General features: G+C 51.9%; 3 protein-coding genes across 3 annotated transcripts; 1 reads left to right on the forward strand and 2 right to left on the reverse strand.

The window, feature by feature from the left end:
* Nucleotides 1-2,002: 2,002 nt before the first annotated feature.
* On the reverse strand, nt 2,003-3,568 carry BZA05DRAFT_345158 (ankyrin repeat-containing domain protein; the record flags this gene model as incomplete). Its single annotated transcript, XM_051481160.1, has 2 exons — nt 2,003-2,326; nt 3,386-3,568. Coding segments are annotated over 2 exons (507 nt in total), but the record flags the coding sequence as incomplete, so codon positions are not given.
* A 2,082-nt stretch (nt 3,569-5,650) lies between these two features.
* On the reverse strand, nt 5,651-6,206 carry BZA05DRAFT_242392 (uncharacterized protein). Its single transcript, XM_051479930.1, has 3 exons — nt 6,007-6,206; nt 5,758-5,945; nt 5,651-5,684 (listed from the first exon to the last, which is right to left on the reverse strand). Exons 1-2 carry the CDS (start codon nt 6,115-6,117, stop codon nt 5,844-5,846), a joined length of 213 nt encoding a protein of 70 aa, XP_051334548.1. The 5' UTR covers nt 6,118-6,206; the 3' UTR covers nt 5,651-5,684; nt 5,758-5,843.
* A 5,633-nt stretch (nt 6,207-11,839) lies between these two features.
* On the forward strand, nt 11,840-13,753 carry BZA05DRAFT_427763 (uncharacterized protein; the record flags this gene model as incomplete). Its single annotated transcript, XM_051486074.1, has 8 exons — nt 11,840-11,872; nt 11,936-12,048; nt 12,078-12,174; nt 12,295-12,529; nt 12,588-13,391; nt 13,425-13,442; nt 13,482-13,496; nt 13,527-13,753. The coding sequence occupies 8 exons, from the start codon at nt 11,840-11,842 to the stop codon at nt 13,751-13,753; spliced, it is 1,542 nt and encodes a 513-aa protein (XP_051334549.1).
* Nucleotides 13,754-14,305: the final 552 nt, after the last annotated feature.

Below are 14,305 nucleotides of genomic sequence, written 5' to 3' on the forward strand. Positions count from 1 at the left end.
TCATGGCACCCCTGCGGACGCGAGTGAGCCAATGGCATACATACTCCATCTACATTTCTGCAACCGGCGAACTGCGGCGATTCCCATATGGTGTAGACTCGGTACCAATTGCATTGCGGTGACGAGACGGAGTATTTCATTCGGTATTTAGCAGAGGGCTACAGCCGGGAGACAAAATCAGTACAGACGACGGGACTAGTTGCCTGGGTACCGTGGTACACGAGGACTTTTCGGACCTATAAAAAATAATCAATTGCGGAGCGTAAGACACCAGGCCGGACGGAGTGGAGGCCGCAGGAATACGCTGCTCGATGAGTGGGCTTCTGTTTGTCGTTCCAGCATACATGCTCGCAATTATCATACAGAACATACCTACGTCATAAGTGCATCTGCCAAATCCCATCCATCATCGCTGAAGCCCTGGTATGTCCCGGGCCCGGTGCCCGTACCCCCATCTCCCCGCCTACGGCTGGGCCACGGGAACTGTATGTATGCAGCGCAGTACAAGAAAAGAAAATAAAAGAAAAGAAAACAAATTGTCGGCTGAGTCGGCTCACGTCTGACCCTTTCTTGCGCGCCGGGCAGCCCGCCAGCCCCTCATACGGGCCACCGTCGCTACTTATGTGCTAGTACATCCTACCCGTAGATTGAATATCCAGAGGAAGCTAATGAAAGTGCCGGTACGATGCAGCGAAGCGGTTTGCAATTCCCAAAAACGACGGGTCACGGGGGTGGGCAGGAAATCCCCAAGGATCAAATTTGGAGTGGTCAAGAAGGGAACGACTCGTGAGGCCTCCGCAGCCACGCAGAAATACGCGAGGCGCACACGTGTGTGTGGAAGGGGGTGGGATTGGAATGTGTGCTGTATGATGTACGACGGGAATCGTATCCAAAGATCTGGGTCACGTGGGTAAGAAGCTCGTCCCCTCGCCCAGTCTCAGGGCTGACGGCGTACTAGCCCAATCTAATCTTATCTCATGGTAGATACCCAACGGCGGAGGAATGATACATGTTTCATTGGTGCGTGCGCCACAGTCGGGTAAGGCCGCATGCGGAATGGAACTGAACCCTGGTTGAATGGGTCGCCGCGCCACATCAGCCCCGTGGAGAGCGCCACACCCGTAATCCTTCCCGTCTGACTGTTCGGTGACGATCGCGTTGGCCACTTGGTGACGAAAACGAGTAAAGCTCGGCACAGACAACGCGTCGACAAAGTAACTCGGAGAGAAGGAAACACCATGGCTGCCATAACCTCGGACCAGGTGAGCCTCCTGTGATGCACATGTGTGGCGGGAATGTAGTGCGGATATGTGGTGCTGATTCGATGCACAATGCACGGTAAGAGAAACCGGTCATAGAAGTGGTCAATATTAAATAGGTTTGCCCGGGAAACGCATCTCTGTACATATAATGAAAGCCCCCCACCGCTCATACAGAATGGTGTGATACGTAAATATGTAACTCTCAGCCACTGCCCTTCCATCACACTTCACTCGCGCGCCACCTCCGCCTTACCATTACACCACTAAGTGCTTGCCTCTGGCACTGCCGGCAATCTTTTGCTTTGCCTATTGTCCCAGCTTCAGATCATTTTACTGCGGCTTAACATGTGTCTTTTTTCCCAATTGCAGTGGAGTTACCTCTCCAACCTCCTTTTGCCACGGAAATTTAGCTGCCACCTGAGAAAACCCGTTTGCTAGCTGACCCGCTTCCCTGCGAAACCAAATTTGCAAACCTATTCTACGGACACATATTTTGCATTAGGTAGCTTAGCCGATCCCCAGATCATCCTGGGAGTGAGGAAGCCAGTGCCGATAATCCAGGGACCAACGAGCGGGTATTAGTCTAGTCCCATCCCGTGTTTCAAACTGATACCGTCCCATGGCCATCACTACACCCGTCTTTCTCGGCGGGTATGACATCGGCTCCCTTCTCGGCAAGCAGCCGTACCACTGCCTTGTGCCCGTTTTGCACGGCTAGATCCAGTGGCATCCGATCATCGTTATCGGCAGTTGACACTTGCGCTCCTTTCTCGATGAGCAGCCGGGCCACCGCTTCGTTCCCGAACGCGCAGCCAGATGAAGTGGCGTCCACCCATTTTTGTGGCGGCGTCGACGTTCGCTCCCCGTTCAACGAGCAGTCGGGCTACTACATCTAGTACCTTCTCTAATGCCCGATACAGTGGCGTCCGCCCATACTTATCGGCAACAGAGACATCGGCTCCATTTTTAACAAGCAGCCAAGCCATCGACGAGTCCCCCAGTTGCACAGCCAGATGCAGCGACGTCAACCCGCCTTCATCGCCGGCCGAGACATCAGCACCATTCTCGACGAGCAGCCGGCCAATGCCTCGTCTAGCACATCATGGCCACGTGCAGCGGTGTCCGCCCGCTCGTGTCGGCGGTTGAGACATAGGCTCCGGGCCATCGATACGTCCCTCTGTTGCAACGGCCAGATGCAGCGACGTAAACCCGTCTTTATAAGCGGTAGACAGATCGGTCCATTTCTTGACGAGCAGCCGAGACACAAAATCTAGTTGCTCGCTAACAGTGTTCTCCATAGTCCGGTCCGGACTGCAGTCTAGACCAGGACGGCCTGCCAAGATCTAGTCTCATCCGTAACTTTTTGTGGATGGAATAAAAGTAGTCCGTCCCGTCCGCCAATTTCAAGACGGGGTTGGACTGCAGTCGACTCCAGTCCGGTAGTGAAAACAAATGCCACTATTTTCATCACTTACCCCACGAACTTTGATAGTATTCCCCACTCTGGTGTGTTCAAATTCCGTCCAGTACCAGCAAAACCGTGAGCGGCGACACCACCTTCGTCCCGCACCAGTACGTCCGCGCCACAATCTTCGTCCAGTAGCAATAATCTGCGCCACAATCTGCGCCACAATGTTTGTTTAGTACCATGAACGCCGCGCCGTAATCTTGAGCCCATGCGCATATGCTTCCTCAGCCACTATAAACCGCCGATAATATGCCGCGGGCTTTCTATCGTGATTTCTATCGCTTGCACTAGTCTTGGCAGTCGATTGCAGTCCGTCCCGTCCGACCATACTGGTGGACTAGTCCGTCCGACAGACACCTCCTGACGGACTGGATGTATGTAGTCCAGTCCAGTCCGAGGCTCAGGGCGGGCGGATTGGACTATGGAGAACACTGCTCGCTAATGCTAGACAAAGTAGCATCTGCCCATCGTTATCGACGGCTGAGACGTCGGCTTTGTTCTCGCCAGAGAGCCGAGCCACCGCCTCGTGTCCGTTCTAGACGAGCAGCTGAGCCACCGCCTCGTGTCCTTTCTCCCATGCCCGCTGCGAGGACATCATCCCGTCGTTTGTAGCCGCCGATCTTCTCCCATCTGTGATCCGGGTTGAGAGATCTACTCCCTTCTGAATGAGCAGCCGGGTAACCGCCTCGTGCCCCCTTTCTACTGCCCTATGCAGCGGCATTCTCCCATCTTTGGTAGCGAACGAGATCTTGGCTCCATATTCGATGACCAGCCGGACCAGTGCCTCGTCGCTCATCTCCGAGGCGGCGATGCAACGGGGTCCAACCCTCGTGGTCAGTGGCGGAAAACGAAGGCCCCACGTCTAGCAGCTTACGGAAAAGATCCACGTCTCGTAATCTGCACGCGTGGTGAAGTAACTGGTTGATTCGTGGCATCTCCAATGGTTTGGATTTGAATACACTGGTAAACCTCCGCTTGAAGCCCGAATATTCAAACCGAGGCAAGTACGTTGTTTCTTACACGGTGTATTTCTATGGTCCTTTTCCAAAACATGCGTCTGGCGGGTCGCCACATAACTCTCCTGCCATGATATTCACGCCATCGTTGGTAGTTTTGCCTCTGACAATGAATGAATCCCAAAGAGGAGTCAACATTTCATCTTCGCAATGGGCCGAAATGCCACAGCCAAAAGACCGCCGAGTATATCAAAAAGTGGCGACCGAGATACTGCCTTCACTTGTAAGGCTAGTTCTGTCGTAATCAATCCAAGAGTCCGAACTGCAGAGGAGCGAGGGGCAGGCTCTCGCGATCTGGGTATGGGAGTCGATCTTGCGCAGCCGTGTCTCCACGTATTCGTCGACGGAAAGATACGCAAACCGGAAAACGTCAAGATCTTTGTCCAGGACTAGCAGATTCTGACAAGCCTTTAACAGGTCGTTCGCATTAACCGACAGATCGTGCGAAAAGCCACCCCGGCAGTCGACCTCCGCCATGATCGCATCGAGCAAGGTTTTGCATTAAATCAGCTCGTGGGAAGACTGAATCCCCGGGACGCATTTAGTGCAAACCGCGAAGCGCTGCCTTTCTGCGTGAGAATGCGCTGGGAGGTTTCGTCGTCGTACGCAGCGGTGAGGATTTCCGGTAGCACCCTTGAGACTGGGTCTTACGTCGTTTTGCGTGGCCATATCGCAGAGAAAGGCGATCTGAAGTGCGGCTAGTTGTAACCTGAACCGTCAGTTTTCTCCGCTTATAAGTGACTGGAGTAGTTACGGTAAACGTACATTCCCTTGGATCGCTGACGAAGGAGGTTGCATATATCGGCTTGGAGCCCAGGACACCATGGACTAGTCACTCCTCGTCAATGGCCATCTGAACATTGCTTTCTATAAACTCGTTGATGTCGCCGACATTGTCATCAGGTTGCAACTCGATGCGGGGAAACATCGCAAGCTGCAGCAGAAATATCAGTGTCCATTCGGGTGGTTGCAAAGATCTTGACGAAATTCTTCGATTTTTCGACGACATACTTCAACGACTTGAGTAAATCTATCCGGACTTTGCTATCGACTTCGTCCAAGGCATCAATGCAAATTGCCGTCTTCAAATATATGTAGGTTAGTCAAACAAGAAGCTCCCGGCTTTCTGCAAGGCTTAGTCTTGGCTTTTTTTTGCCCATTTTTCTCCCTCTCCTCGTTGACATGAACCACCGCTTCAAGAGTGTGTCCTCTCCGGACACAGTCCGGGCGAGTTGTTGAATGAGAGTAATGAGAATACTTTCCGGATTTCGGCGATTATCCTCGCTCGATTGAGGTAGAAGTATGCTAGTCTCTCGGGGGTTGGACTGGAAACAAAGGAATCGATAACGCGTGATGCGATGTATGTCTCGCCCGCTCAAGCTAAACGACCGGTGAGTCAAGACATCCGGCAAAAGGGAATCAACACTTACGAATGCCCGTAAGAGCAGCAGCTTGGAAATACTGGATGATCTCCACTCGCAGTGCTCCCTCCTCTCAAAAAGCCATTCGCAAGTGCCTTCCAAGCGGGTTTCACTGGTTCGCGTATGGTGACTTGAGTAAGGGACAGTGGATATGCATTGCAACCTCCGAGTCACTAGAATAGAGTGAAAAGGTGAGTACAGGCGTAACTACACTGTGGGGAATCGGCTCGCTTTCGTACCCGCAAGTGTTCGCTGCATGTTATCGATTTGAGGTCCAAGCCGTGATGACTTCATGTCTTCGGAGTCCTCCAGCAGCGTCTGAAGTCTCTCGAACCTTATCCGCGTAGCTGAATCGCGTCAAAATTTGAATGGTTCGTGAGGCTGACCAGAACTGGGTTATACGTACATTGAGCTTCGGCAACACAAGCATCGCGTGCAACCGCTTCCTCCAAGTCCTTGACATCATTAATGTAGTTGGAGGTTTCCCCTGTCGTGAATACCGCCTCGAGGTGGTTGTCTAAGGAAGGATTAGCGGTGGCTCCTCCAACGGCTACTGTCCGCAAAGAATACTATGCCCCTTTCAATCTCACTATGGACTTGGCCAGGAATTTCAAGATTGCCGTGTACAGCCGGAGTATTGACTTCTCTAGGTTTTGAGAAGCCTCCGTTGTTTTGTTTAGATAGAGATGCTCGTAGATCGCGCACCAATCGGTGATGCAGACACTCTTCTCAAGTCCACCAGGATCGCGTCTACCGTTTTCCTGCTTATCCAGCAAAGCTGTTGGGTTTATCGTCAGCGGGTTTTTCTTTAATCGCAAGTGGTTGAAACCAAATTTCACCTGCAGCAGGAATCGGAAGCCCGCCCACGGCAGCGCAGCGTGTCCGGGGTCGTATTGGACGACAATGTCCCCGATGTCCTTGAATCTCTGAATCCACCGCCCGATCTTCATGGCAATATCTCTCAAGACAATATCATCGCCTTTGAACGAATCTTCCGATCCTTTCCTTTTCTTTCCTCCATAATCCCATTCGTCATGGTCCCCAAAGCGGCCGCAATCTGACGGGTGTCGGTGTCGATGCGAATACCCGAAAGCGCTCGGCACTCGTGCGCAGACAGCTCACCGCTGTTGAAAGCCCTACTCCACAACGATGGGGCATCGCCACCGCCAGCCGTCGATGTCGGTTCGTCTTCGTTTCCATTCTGCACGTGTGTCGCATCGACCACCGGAGCCGTGTCATTTGACATGGCCGTGTCCTGTGTCGCATTCGTCACCGGGGCGTATCCTTCGACATCGCCGTACGCTTCGGCGTCGCCATGTCCTGCGCAATCGCTGCATTCGCTGTGATTACCGTGTCCGTCGTCGTCGTGTGCGTCACATCCTCGTGTTTTGCGTAATCGCTGCAATTCGCTACGGCCACCGGGTCTGCCGTAGCCGTGTCTGCCGTGTCTGTGTCCGCCATCGTATCCGTCACCGGAGCAGTGTCCTTCGAGGTGGCCGAGTCCTGCGCAATAGCTGCATTCGCCGCGGCCACCGTGTCTGCCGCCGCCGTTAAGGATGTTAGCCCGGGCTGACTTGACGGATCAGAGGGCTGCGTCGTCGGTTGCACCCCCCGATTGCGGCTCTGCCGAGGATCCTGTCGACGGGACAAGCTGTTGAGTCGAGGGCGAAGGTACTCTGGTCGGGGAAGCTGCTAACGTGAAGTGTAGTCCCACCGGTGAATGTGCGCTTACGGCTGGCGACTTCGATCGTCCGATTTTCAAAGCCCGCGCGTAATCGATCTCGTTTCCTGGCCGTGCCGGGAGCCATTTTTCGTGAAACGATCACGATGCGTTTCGCCGGCGATGGATGACCGATGTAGCTGTGTAGTCGCTAATTGGTCAAGATTTTGAATGAAAGATCGTCGCCGTATGGAGCTGCAGAGGCTCAGTTCGCGGTTTGCGGGGTTGTGTGTCGACGAGTTTCCAGTCAGGCTTCCCCTCACTTTGATCTTGAGCACAATCGGGCGACTGTCATACATAGAACTAATAGGCGTTTGGGAATTCCTATTGTATTATGCCGCGCTAGTTACTGCTGCGCAACATCTACAGACCTGGGGCCAGCCGGCTGGCCGGTGCTGCGCACGTACCAAGAATTGCCAGAGAGTGAGCACTCGCGTGAAATATAAGCGGGGAACCCATGAATATGATAGGACGCTGGGAGGCCGAAGCGTGGCGCAACCCTGTAACTGTATCGCAATACTGTGTAGAGAAAACATTCACTGGTGGTGCTTCTTTAACAGTTTCTCTTTCTTATTTCACTGCTCGGCGTTATCTACGGCTGCGGTATGTACTAGGGATCTAGAGTATCTGGGATGAAGACTTGCAAGTGGCAACTACCTAACTACTATGGAATCTGGATCGCGATAACCACGAACAGCAACGCAAGAAACGACCGAAGCCCGCATAACTTACCCTTATAGGTACATTGACTGCTCAGATAGCTTCAAACATGGGGCCCGTAGTCGGTCCATCGCGATATAAAAAAATTCCCGTTGAGTCTCAGGAGTCCGCAGGTTTCTATACCCCTTCCCGGTGATGAATACGTTACAGACCACTAGATACCCGGCCAGCAACAGGAGACAGGGAACCTTCGGACAAACATGCAAGATCATTTGGACGTGCGAGGCTTAGACCTCGGTCCACTACACTTCGAGTTCCGTGTATTCGATGATCACATGCGATGTTTCGGGTTCCTGCGTGGTCGCCGAAGGGGCAGCAGTCAACGAACGATGAGGCGGCCGAGCACTGACTTCTGGCGCATTGTATCGATAAGTGATCGCTTAAAAAGAAAAGAAAACAATCCTATCGCAAGGTGTAACTGACCAAGCCGTTGTGGCAGAGCATCTCCATCAAATCGCTGTGGTAAAAACTCCTCGTAACGTAAAGAATAACGGCAATCGCGAAAACTGCCGTTCCGACGCAAGTCAGTCTCCATAAATGCCGTTCCATTTGAGTCCGAAATTCCAGGTTTTAAGCCGCCATATAGAGCCCAGCGATGACGATTATGCATCATAGCCCTACGATGAACATAGTACGAGAATTCTCCTGACGAAGTTGCAGACTGTGTAGTAGCCTCGCCTTCTGTTGGCATTGTTTGGAATCTGGTAGAGAGTTGCTGTATCTAGTCCGGCCAATGAGGGAGGTGTTGTAAATCACGTAAACCACGATTTTATGGACGGCTCTGTCGGATGTGGCGGATCGGCTCCGGCGGCGGCCGTGATACGGCAATGTGTTCCTGCTGATGAGGAACCTGGTTATGCCCAGCAATGCCGACCGCCTCCATCATCAATCACGACTAGTAGCCCTTCTTCGCTGAGATGACGGATTGAATGCAACGGAATCTCCTCACCGAAATCAGCAAGAATGGGTGTAGCCGTCGGAGACAGGTGCGGAGTCACGTCATCCGTCATCCGTCTGTTGCATCGCCGAGTGAGGCTGGCGGCTGGCAACGGTTCGGTTAGACCCTCTTCTTGAGGTCAAGGCGACCGAGCTCGTTGAAGTCCGTTGGCTTCCGCCACCAGCACAAAAAGATGAGCATTGTGCAAGCTACCTGTATCCGAAGTTCAGAATATGAAATTCTAACAGAATAAACTCAAGTTAAGGGCGGTTTCTTCATCGGGGGTGCTGCCTCGATACTGAAGAGATTGAACCAACAGCCACAAAGTCTGCAAAAAAGGGAAGATCTTCCCGATATGAATCGCATTGTCTTCGTCCACGATTTCGTGGGCATTGAATTGTAGAGGTTTCTCGAAGTCGTCAAAGTATCCTCGGCCGGTACGGACATCAATACAGCCCGAATGAAGATCCGGGAAGTTTCCGATAGCGGGGGATGGTGTTCAAGTGTGCACCTACGGTGCCAAACGCAGATCACGAACGTGGCAGTGCGGCTGAAGACGATGCTCCAATTATACGCGACCGGCGAGCTCCGTACATAGCGAAGGTCATGTCACCGAGGGAGGTGGCATGCATGCATGAACCTGGACGCCGGCGGCGATATCCTGGTTTGTACATATTACCTCGTGAGTGAGATATGACGGTAATTGCGGGGTAGGCCTGATTCAGCCAAGTCAAGTAACCACCATCACCGACGCGAACGTTTTACCCTAAACGCGCTGACACGTATGTCTCACAATTTAACCAACCCGCACCAAAGGCTCTCAGTTCACCTTAATTACAAACGCCCGTTTCCATTTCTCGGTTACAATCCCAATTTTCAGATACATACGATTAGATTCATAAGCGTTCATAGGCAACCTAATGGGAGACCATCCTAGTTGAGTAGGGCACAAGGACACCCATCCTCCAGACCTGATCAGGTAACGATCGCCTCGGGGCCCGGGTGGCCTGCAGCTGAGTTCAGAAGCTTTGCGAGAGCGGCGCTCTAATAGGTATCGATACTCGCATAGGGGTTTCGCAATCGGAACGGCCGGGACTATCTGAGGCTGAGGGGGAAGGTCCGCGCAAGGATCGACTTGAAGGCCTTCAGAGAAAGGTGACGTTGCCTGCGAGAAGTTTCAACTGAAGCCAATCCAGTGTTCTCCGTAGACCAGTCCCGACGAAATTTGGGTATGGTCTGATTGGGTCGGGATATATCACGACCGACCAGGCATAGGTTGGGACAAGTCTGACTAAGAAATAACATTTAACGTCGGAAAAGCTCTAACAACCGGTAGAAACTAAGAAAACATTTGCAGCTGATAGAATTAACAGTTAACCCAACGTCGGCCGACCTAGGCCAACCGAGCCGGGCAAGGTCTGGTCGGATCTGCTTGATTTTATCCCGACCTATCAAAGCCACTGTCTGGTCGCGATATATCCCGACTGACTTAGACCGCTCGGCCCACCGGTCTGGTCTATGTAGAACACTGAGCTGCCCATCTAGATGCCTACGCAGGGGGCTGATACATATTACTCTATGTACTCTACTAAATACGATGTCCTGATTTCGAGAACCATACATATGAGAACGTGAAGCGACATCTGCTTGCGGTCCTCCAAAGTACTGGGACTAAGTCGTACAGATACTGTTACGTAAGTAAAAATGTGTGAGCAATCGCGAGCTCATAGCGGTACATATGTAGGAGAATAAGCTATCGATCTTGCCGACTAACGTGGTGCGGTTGAAATTGATTTTGTCTTGCAATCATGCATAAATTCTACAAGCACAAGACAGATGTCACTCTTTCACGGGGCGGGGCCATTGAACGCCGCATGGACGGATGGGGGTACTCTAGTTGAACGTCACCGCCACGTTGTCGCCGTGAATAGCCGAGTAACTATTATCATATGTCGGCATGTTTGTGCTCCACTCCGCCATTGCAGAATCTAGATTGACACTGACGCAACGATGTGTGTCTGTTTGACGACCTCCCCGCACCGCGTCACCGAATCACGGACCGTGGCATCCGGGAGCCGTGGAGTGCGCTATCCGCAATCGATAATGACCCGTCACCCTCTCATCGCGTGGTTCCGTTGTAATCGTTGATCCCTTGCGCTAGGGAGGAGCGGGAAGCTAGAATACATCTTTAAGAAGTTCAATATCGGCAGCGGATGGATTCAACCCCCATTGGCTGCTCGTGGCTCTTGTCAAATCACTGAGTGGGGGGGAGGGCTCAGGAAAATATATTTTCACATAAGCCATGCTAAGCGATGGCATGCCGCATAGCTCACCTCGCGGATGGCTAAGATTGTCTTGCATGGTGCGTTTACCGTGGTCAAGAATAGCTCAAGCTGCGAAAAACAGACGTATCACCCCACCGACCACTCCAACACTGCCATCGCCCTGTGCTGTGGGACACGAGACAGCTGTACCAGTTGACGATGGTGAATGGCCCGTCTGGCCAGCTGGCCGGTTTCAAACGTATATACCTCCCGAGTTGCTACACGTGGCGGCGAGGATGCTGATAGAAGTCGGGACGGCGCTGGTCCGAGGAATGATCGATATCAGTGGTGGTGAAAAGAGTACTCTACATACGCTGTTGCTCTTCCATATTGCTGCCGCTAGGCTGCTGATGGATGCGGTAACGGCGCCAGCACATCTGCAAGTCACGCTGTGCTTTTAGGTAAGCCACATGAACCCGATGTTCTTCCGTACATAGGTAAGCCAATAACTGTTGCGGCAAAGGTGAATCATTGATGCCCTCGACGAGGCAATCTAGAGACTCGGGCATTCGTCAGAGGTCTTCGCCATACACACCCACAGACTAGAAAGAATTATTGTCAGAAAACCGGGGTCACCTCAGCCGAAAACCTAAAAGAGGGTTGCGAGGCGGGATTCGGGGCATCCCTGGTTCCTTCAATATTCGCCCTTCGCTCAAGGACGGTTTACTTCAACTTTATCGACAACAACTGCTTCTTCAACTTTATCGAAAACAACTGCTTCCCGATGTCAAAACGCCAGAAATCCGACCACCATACGCGAGCGCCTCCGCCAGTGCCAAGTGTCAGGCTATCCGGTGCGACACCGTCCACGCACCCAACAGACTCTAGTCGCAGGTACCAGGGTACCACACACTTGGAGTTTAGGGGAGGGGAGTTTCATGGCGGGCAGAACTTCTATTCCAACGGGTGAGTCTCGGGACTACGTTTGGAGATCGCATATTCTACTTAGTTCGAGTAGAGTGGATTTAAGGATGGCTAACCGGAATTCGCTAGCAGTTCCGACAGTAAGCGACGTTGCTCGATCAAAAACACTTTACTACCCTCCTGGAACTAACTTTGAGCTTTAGCCCCCGAGTCGAAAATGTTTGCGCTGTCTCTACACTTCCGACTATGAATCCCACAAGGACAGAAACCCTAAGCGAGTGGATGGAACGCTTGAATGGTTTCTCCGTCACGAAAAGTATCGGCACTGGCAAGAAAAGATTCGAGTCTTCTATGGGTGACGGCAGATCCGGGATGCGGAAAAACCATGCTGGCCGCATTTCTAGTGGACGAGCTGAGTGTCCACTCGGAACCTCGCGACACCGTCTGCTTTTTCTTCTTCAAAGATGACAATCAGGAACAGAATCTGCGACATTGGCTCTTTCCGCCCTCCTCCACCAGCTCTTTTCGGCGAAGCCATTCCTTCTCCGGCATTCCTTGAAAGATTACAACGACAAGGGCGCGAAATTTACAGAACAATTCGGTTACGCTGTGGCGCATCTTCCGGGCAGCAACCACCGACCCGGACTGCGGCAATGTCATTTGCATCATCGACGCTTTGGATGAATGCGAAGAATCGACTCGAAAGTCCCTCATCGATTCTTTAGTCAGCAGCTACACACCAGCGATCGGCACAGGGCGCAGCACGGGCGAAACGCTTCCAAAATTCATCCTCACCAGTCGCCCCATACGGCTCCATCGAAAAACAATTCGGTACACAACTTATCAGATTGAAAGCGGAGGAGCAAACACCCGCCATCAGCGAAGACATTGAGCGTGTCATCGATTCCGAAGTTGAGTTGCTGGGGAATGTGTGGCACCTCACTGATGACGACCGGATAATTATCCGAGACAAGCTCATCCGGGGCGCCGATCATACATTCCTGTGGGTTTCCCTGATTGTCAAAATCCTCCACGGTAGTCAAGCAGCTTCGCGGAGGAAATTCCTTCAAACTCTCAACAGCCTACCGAGTAACCTCGAAAGCGTCTACGAAAAGATCCTTGAAGATATTTGTGACCGCGAAGAGGCCAAACGGATTCTCCAAATAGTCGTCGCGGCTACACGACCCCTCACACTCGACGAGATGGACATCGCACAAGCGATTCAGCGGGATCACAAATCAATCGAGGACCTCCAGCCGTGCCGCCTGTACTCCTTCGAAAGCACGGTGAAGAACACATGCGGACTTTTCGTGAAGGTCATAGACTCGAAGATCTACCTTATCCACCAAACGGCGAAGGAGTTCCTGATCAAGGGCACAGCTACCGCCACATCTGCTACGGAAATTACCACGTGGAAGCAATCACTTTGTCCTATCGAATCAAACCTCACCCTCGCGAAGAGTTGCCTTTATTTTCTCTTGTTTAATGTCTTTGAAACCCACCCTCTGGCACTACGAGCGCAGGGATCGGATATAGATGGCTACACCATAGGGCATGTGTTTTTAGATTATGCAGCTAAAAATTGGACGGCTCACGTCCAAGAGGCCAAGATATGGGAGGATGAGAAACTCTCCGCTATTGCGTTGAAGGTTTACACGAGTGGGTCGGGGCGGCTGCTGACATGGTTCCAAGTTTACATGGCGAGCAACTGTGAGTATTGGAACTTCGATAACATGAGTGGGCTTGCAGTAGCATCATATATTGGTCAGGATGCGGTGGTGGAGCTGCTAATAGAACAGGGAGAAGACGTCAACAGTGGCCGTAGCCTATACAACAATGCTTTGAATGTGGCTGTTCGAAAGCGAAATAGGAATGTGATCATGTTGCTGCTCAACAGAGGAGCCATTGTCTTTCTATTCGGAAGTGAATATTGGAACCTTTTAGAGGTTAACAGATGTCTTTCCCTTTCCATGACTGAAACCAGAGCTAATAGTTTGCTTATATCGTGCCATAGTCTGTAAGTAGAATTGCTAGTTGGCAAAAGCGTCTCTCTGATAAAAGACTGACATTCGTGGCCACTTTCCGACAGCGAGTATGAACACTTCCTCCTCCCTACAAGCGCTGGGAGGGATCGCTGACATTCATCCCGTTTCTGTCACAGCGGGTGACCTGACCTATTTCACCCCTCCAGTCGAGGTGTACCGCTGACAGTGAGCGCTGTGCGCCTCATAGACGGTATGATGCGTATCGTTATACCTTCCTTACTCTCGACTGCACTGACCTTCGGGCACGATGGGAGAAACAGGATGTACGTAAAGCTGATGGCAATTCGCTATTCTTCGACGACAGTGCTGACACTGACGAACGACTATGATAGTTTTGTGAGTGGGCGAGATAGATGCTCATTACCCACGGCAAACATAACGGACAGCTGACCTCGGGGTTGTTTGTGATGGTAGCGGGTAGACACTCATATTACTCAGCCTAGATTGAGTAAGGAAACAAGACTAACATTGAGTTTCCCATCGAAAATAGAAAGTGAGTGCGAGGAATGGGCCTGTTTTGGCTCCTAG

This window comes from Tricharina praecox, assembly GCF_024521635.1.
Source record: "Tricharina praecox strain CBS 144465 chromosome Unknown BZA05scaffold_61, whole genome shotgun sequence".
In the NCBI taxonomy this organism is placed as follows: Eukaryota; Fungi; Ascomycota; class Pezizomycetes; order Pezizales; family Pyronemataceae; genus Tricharina; species Tricharina praecox.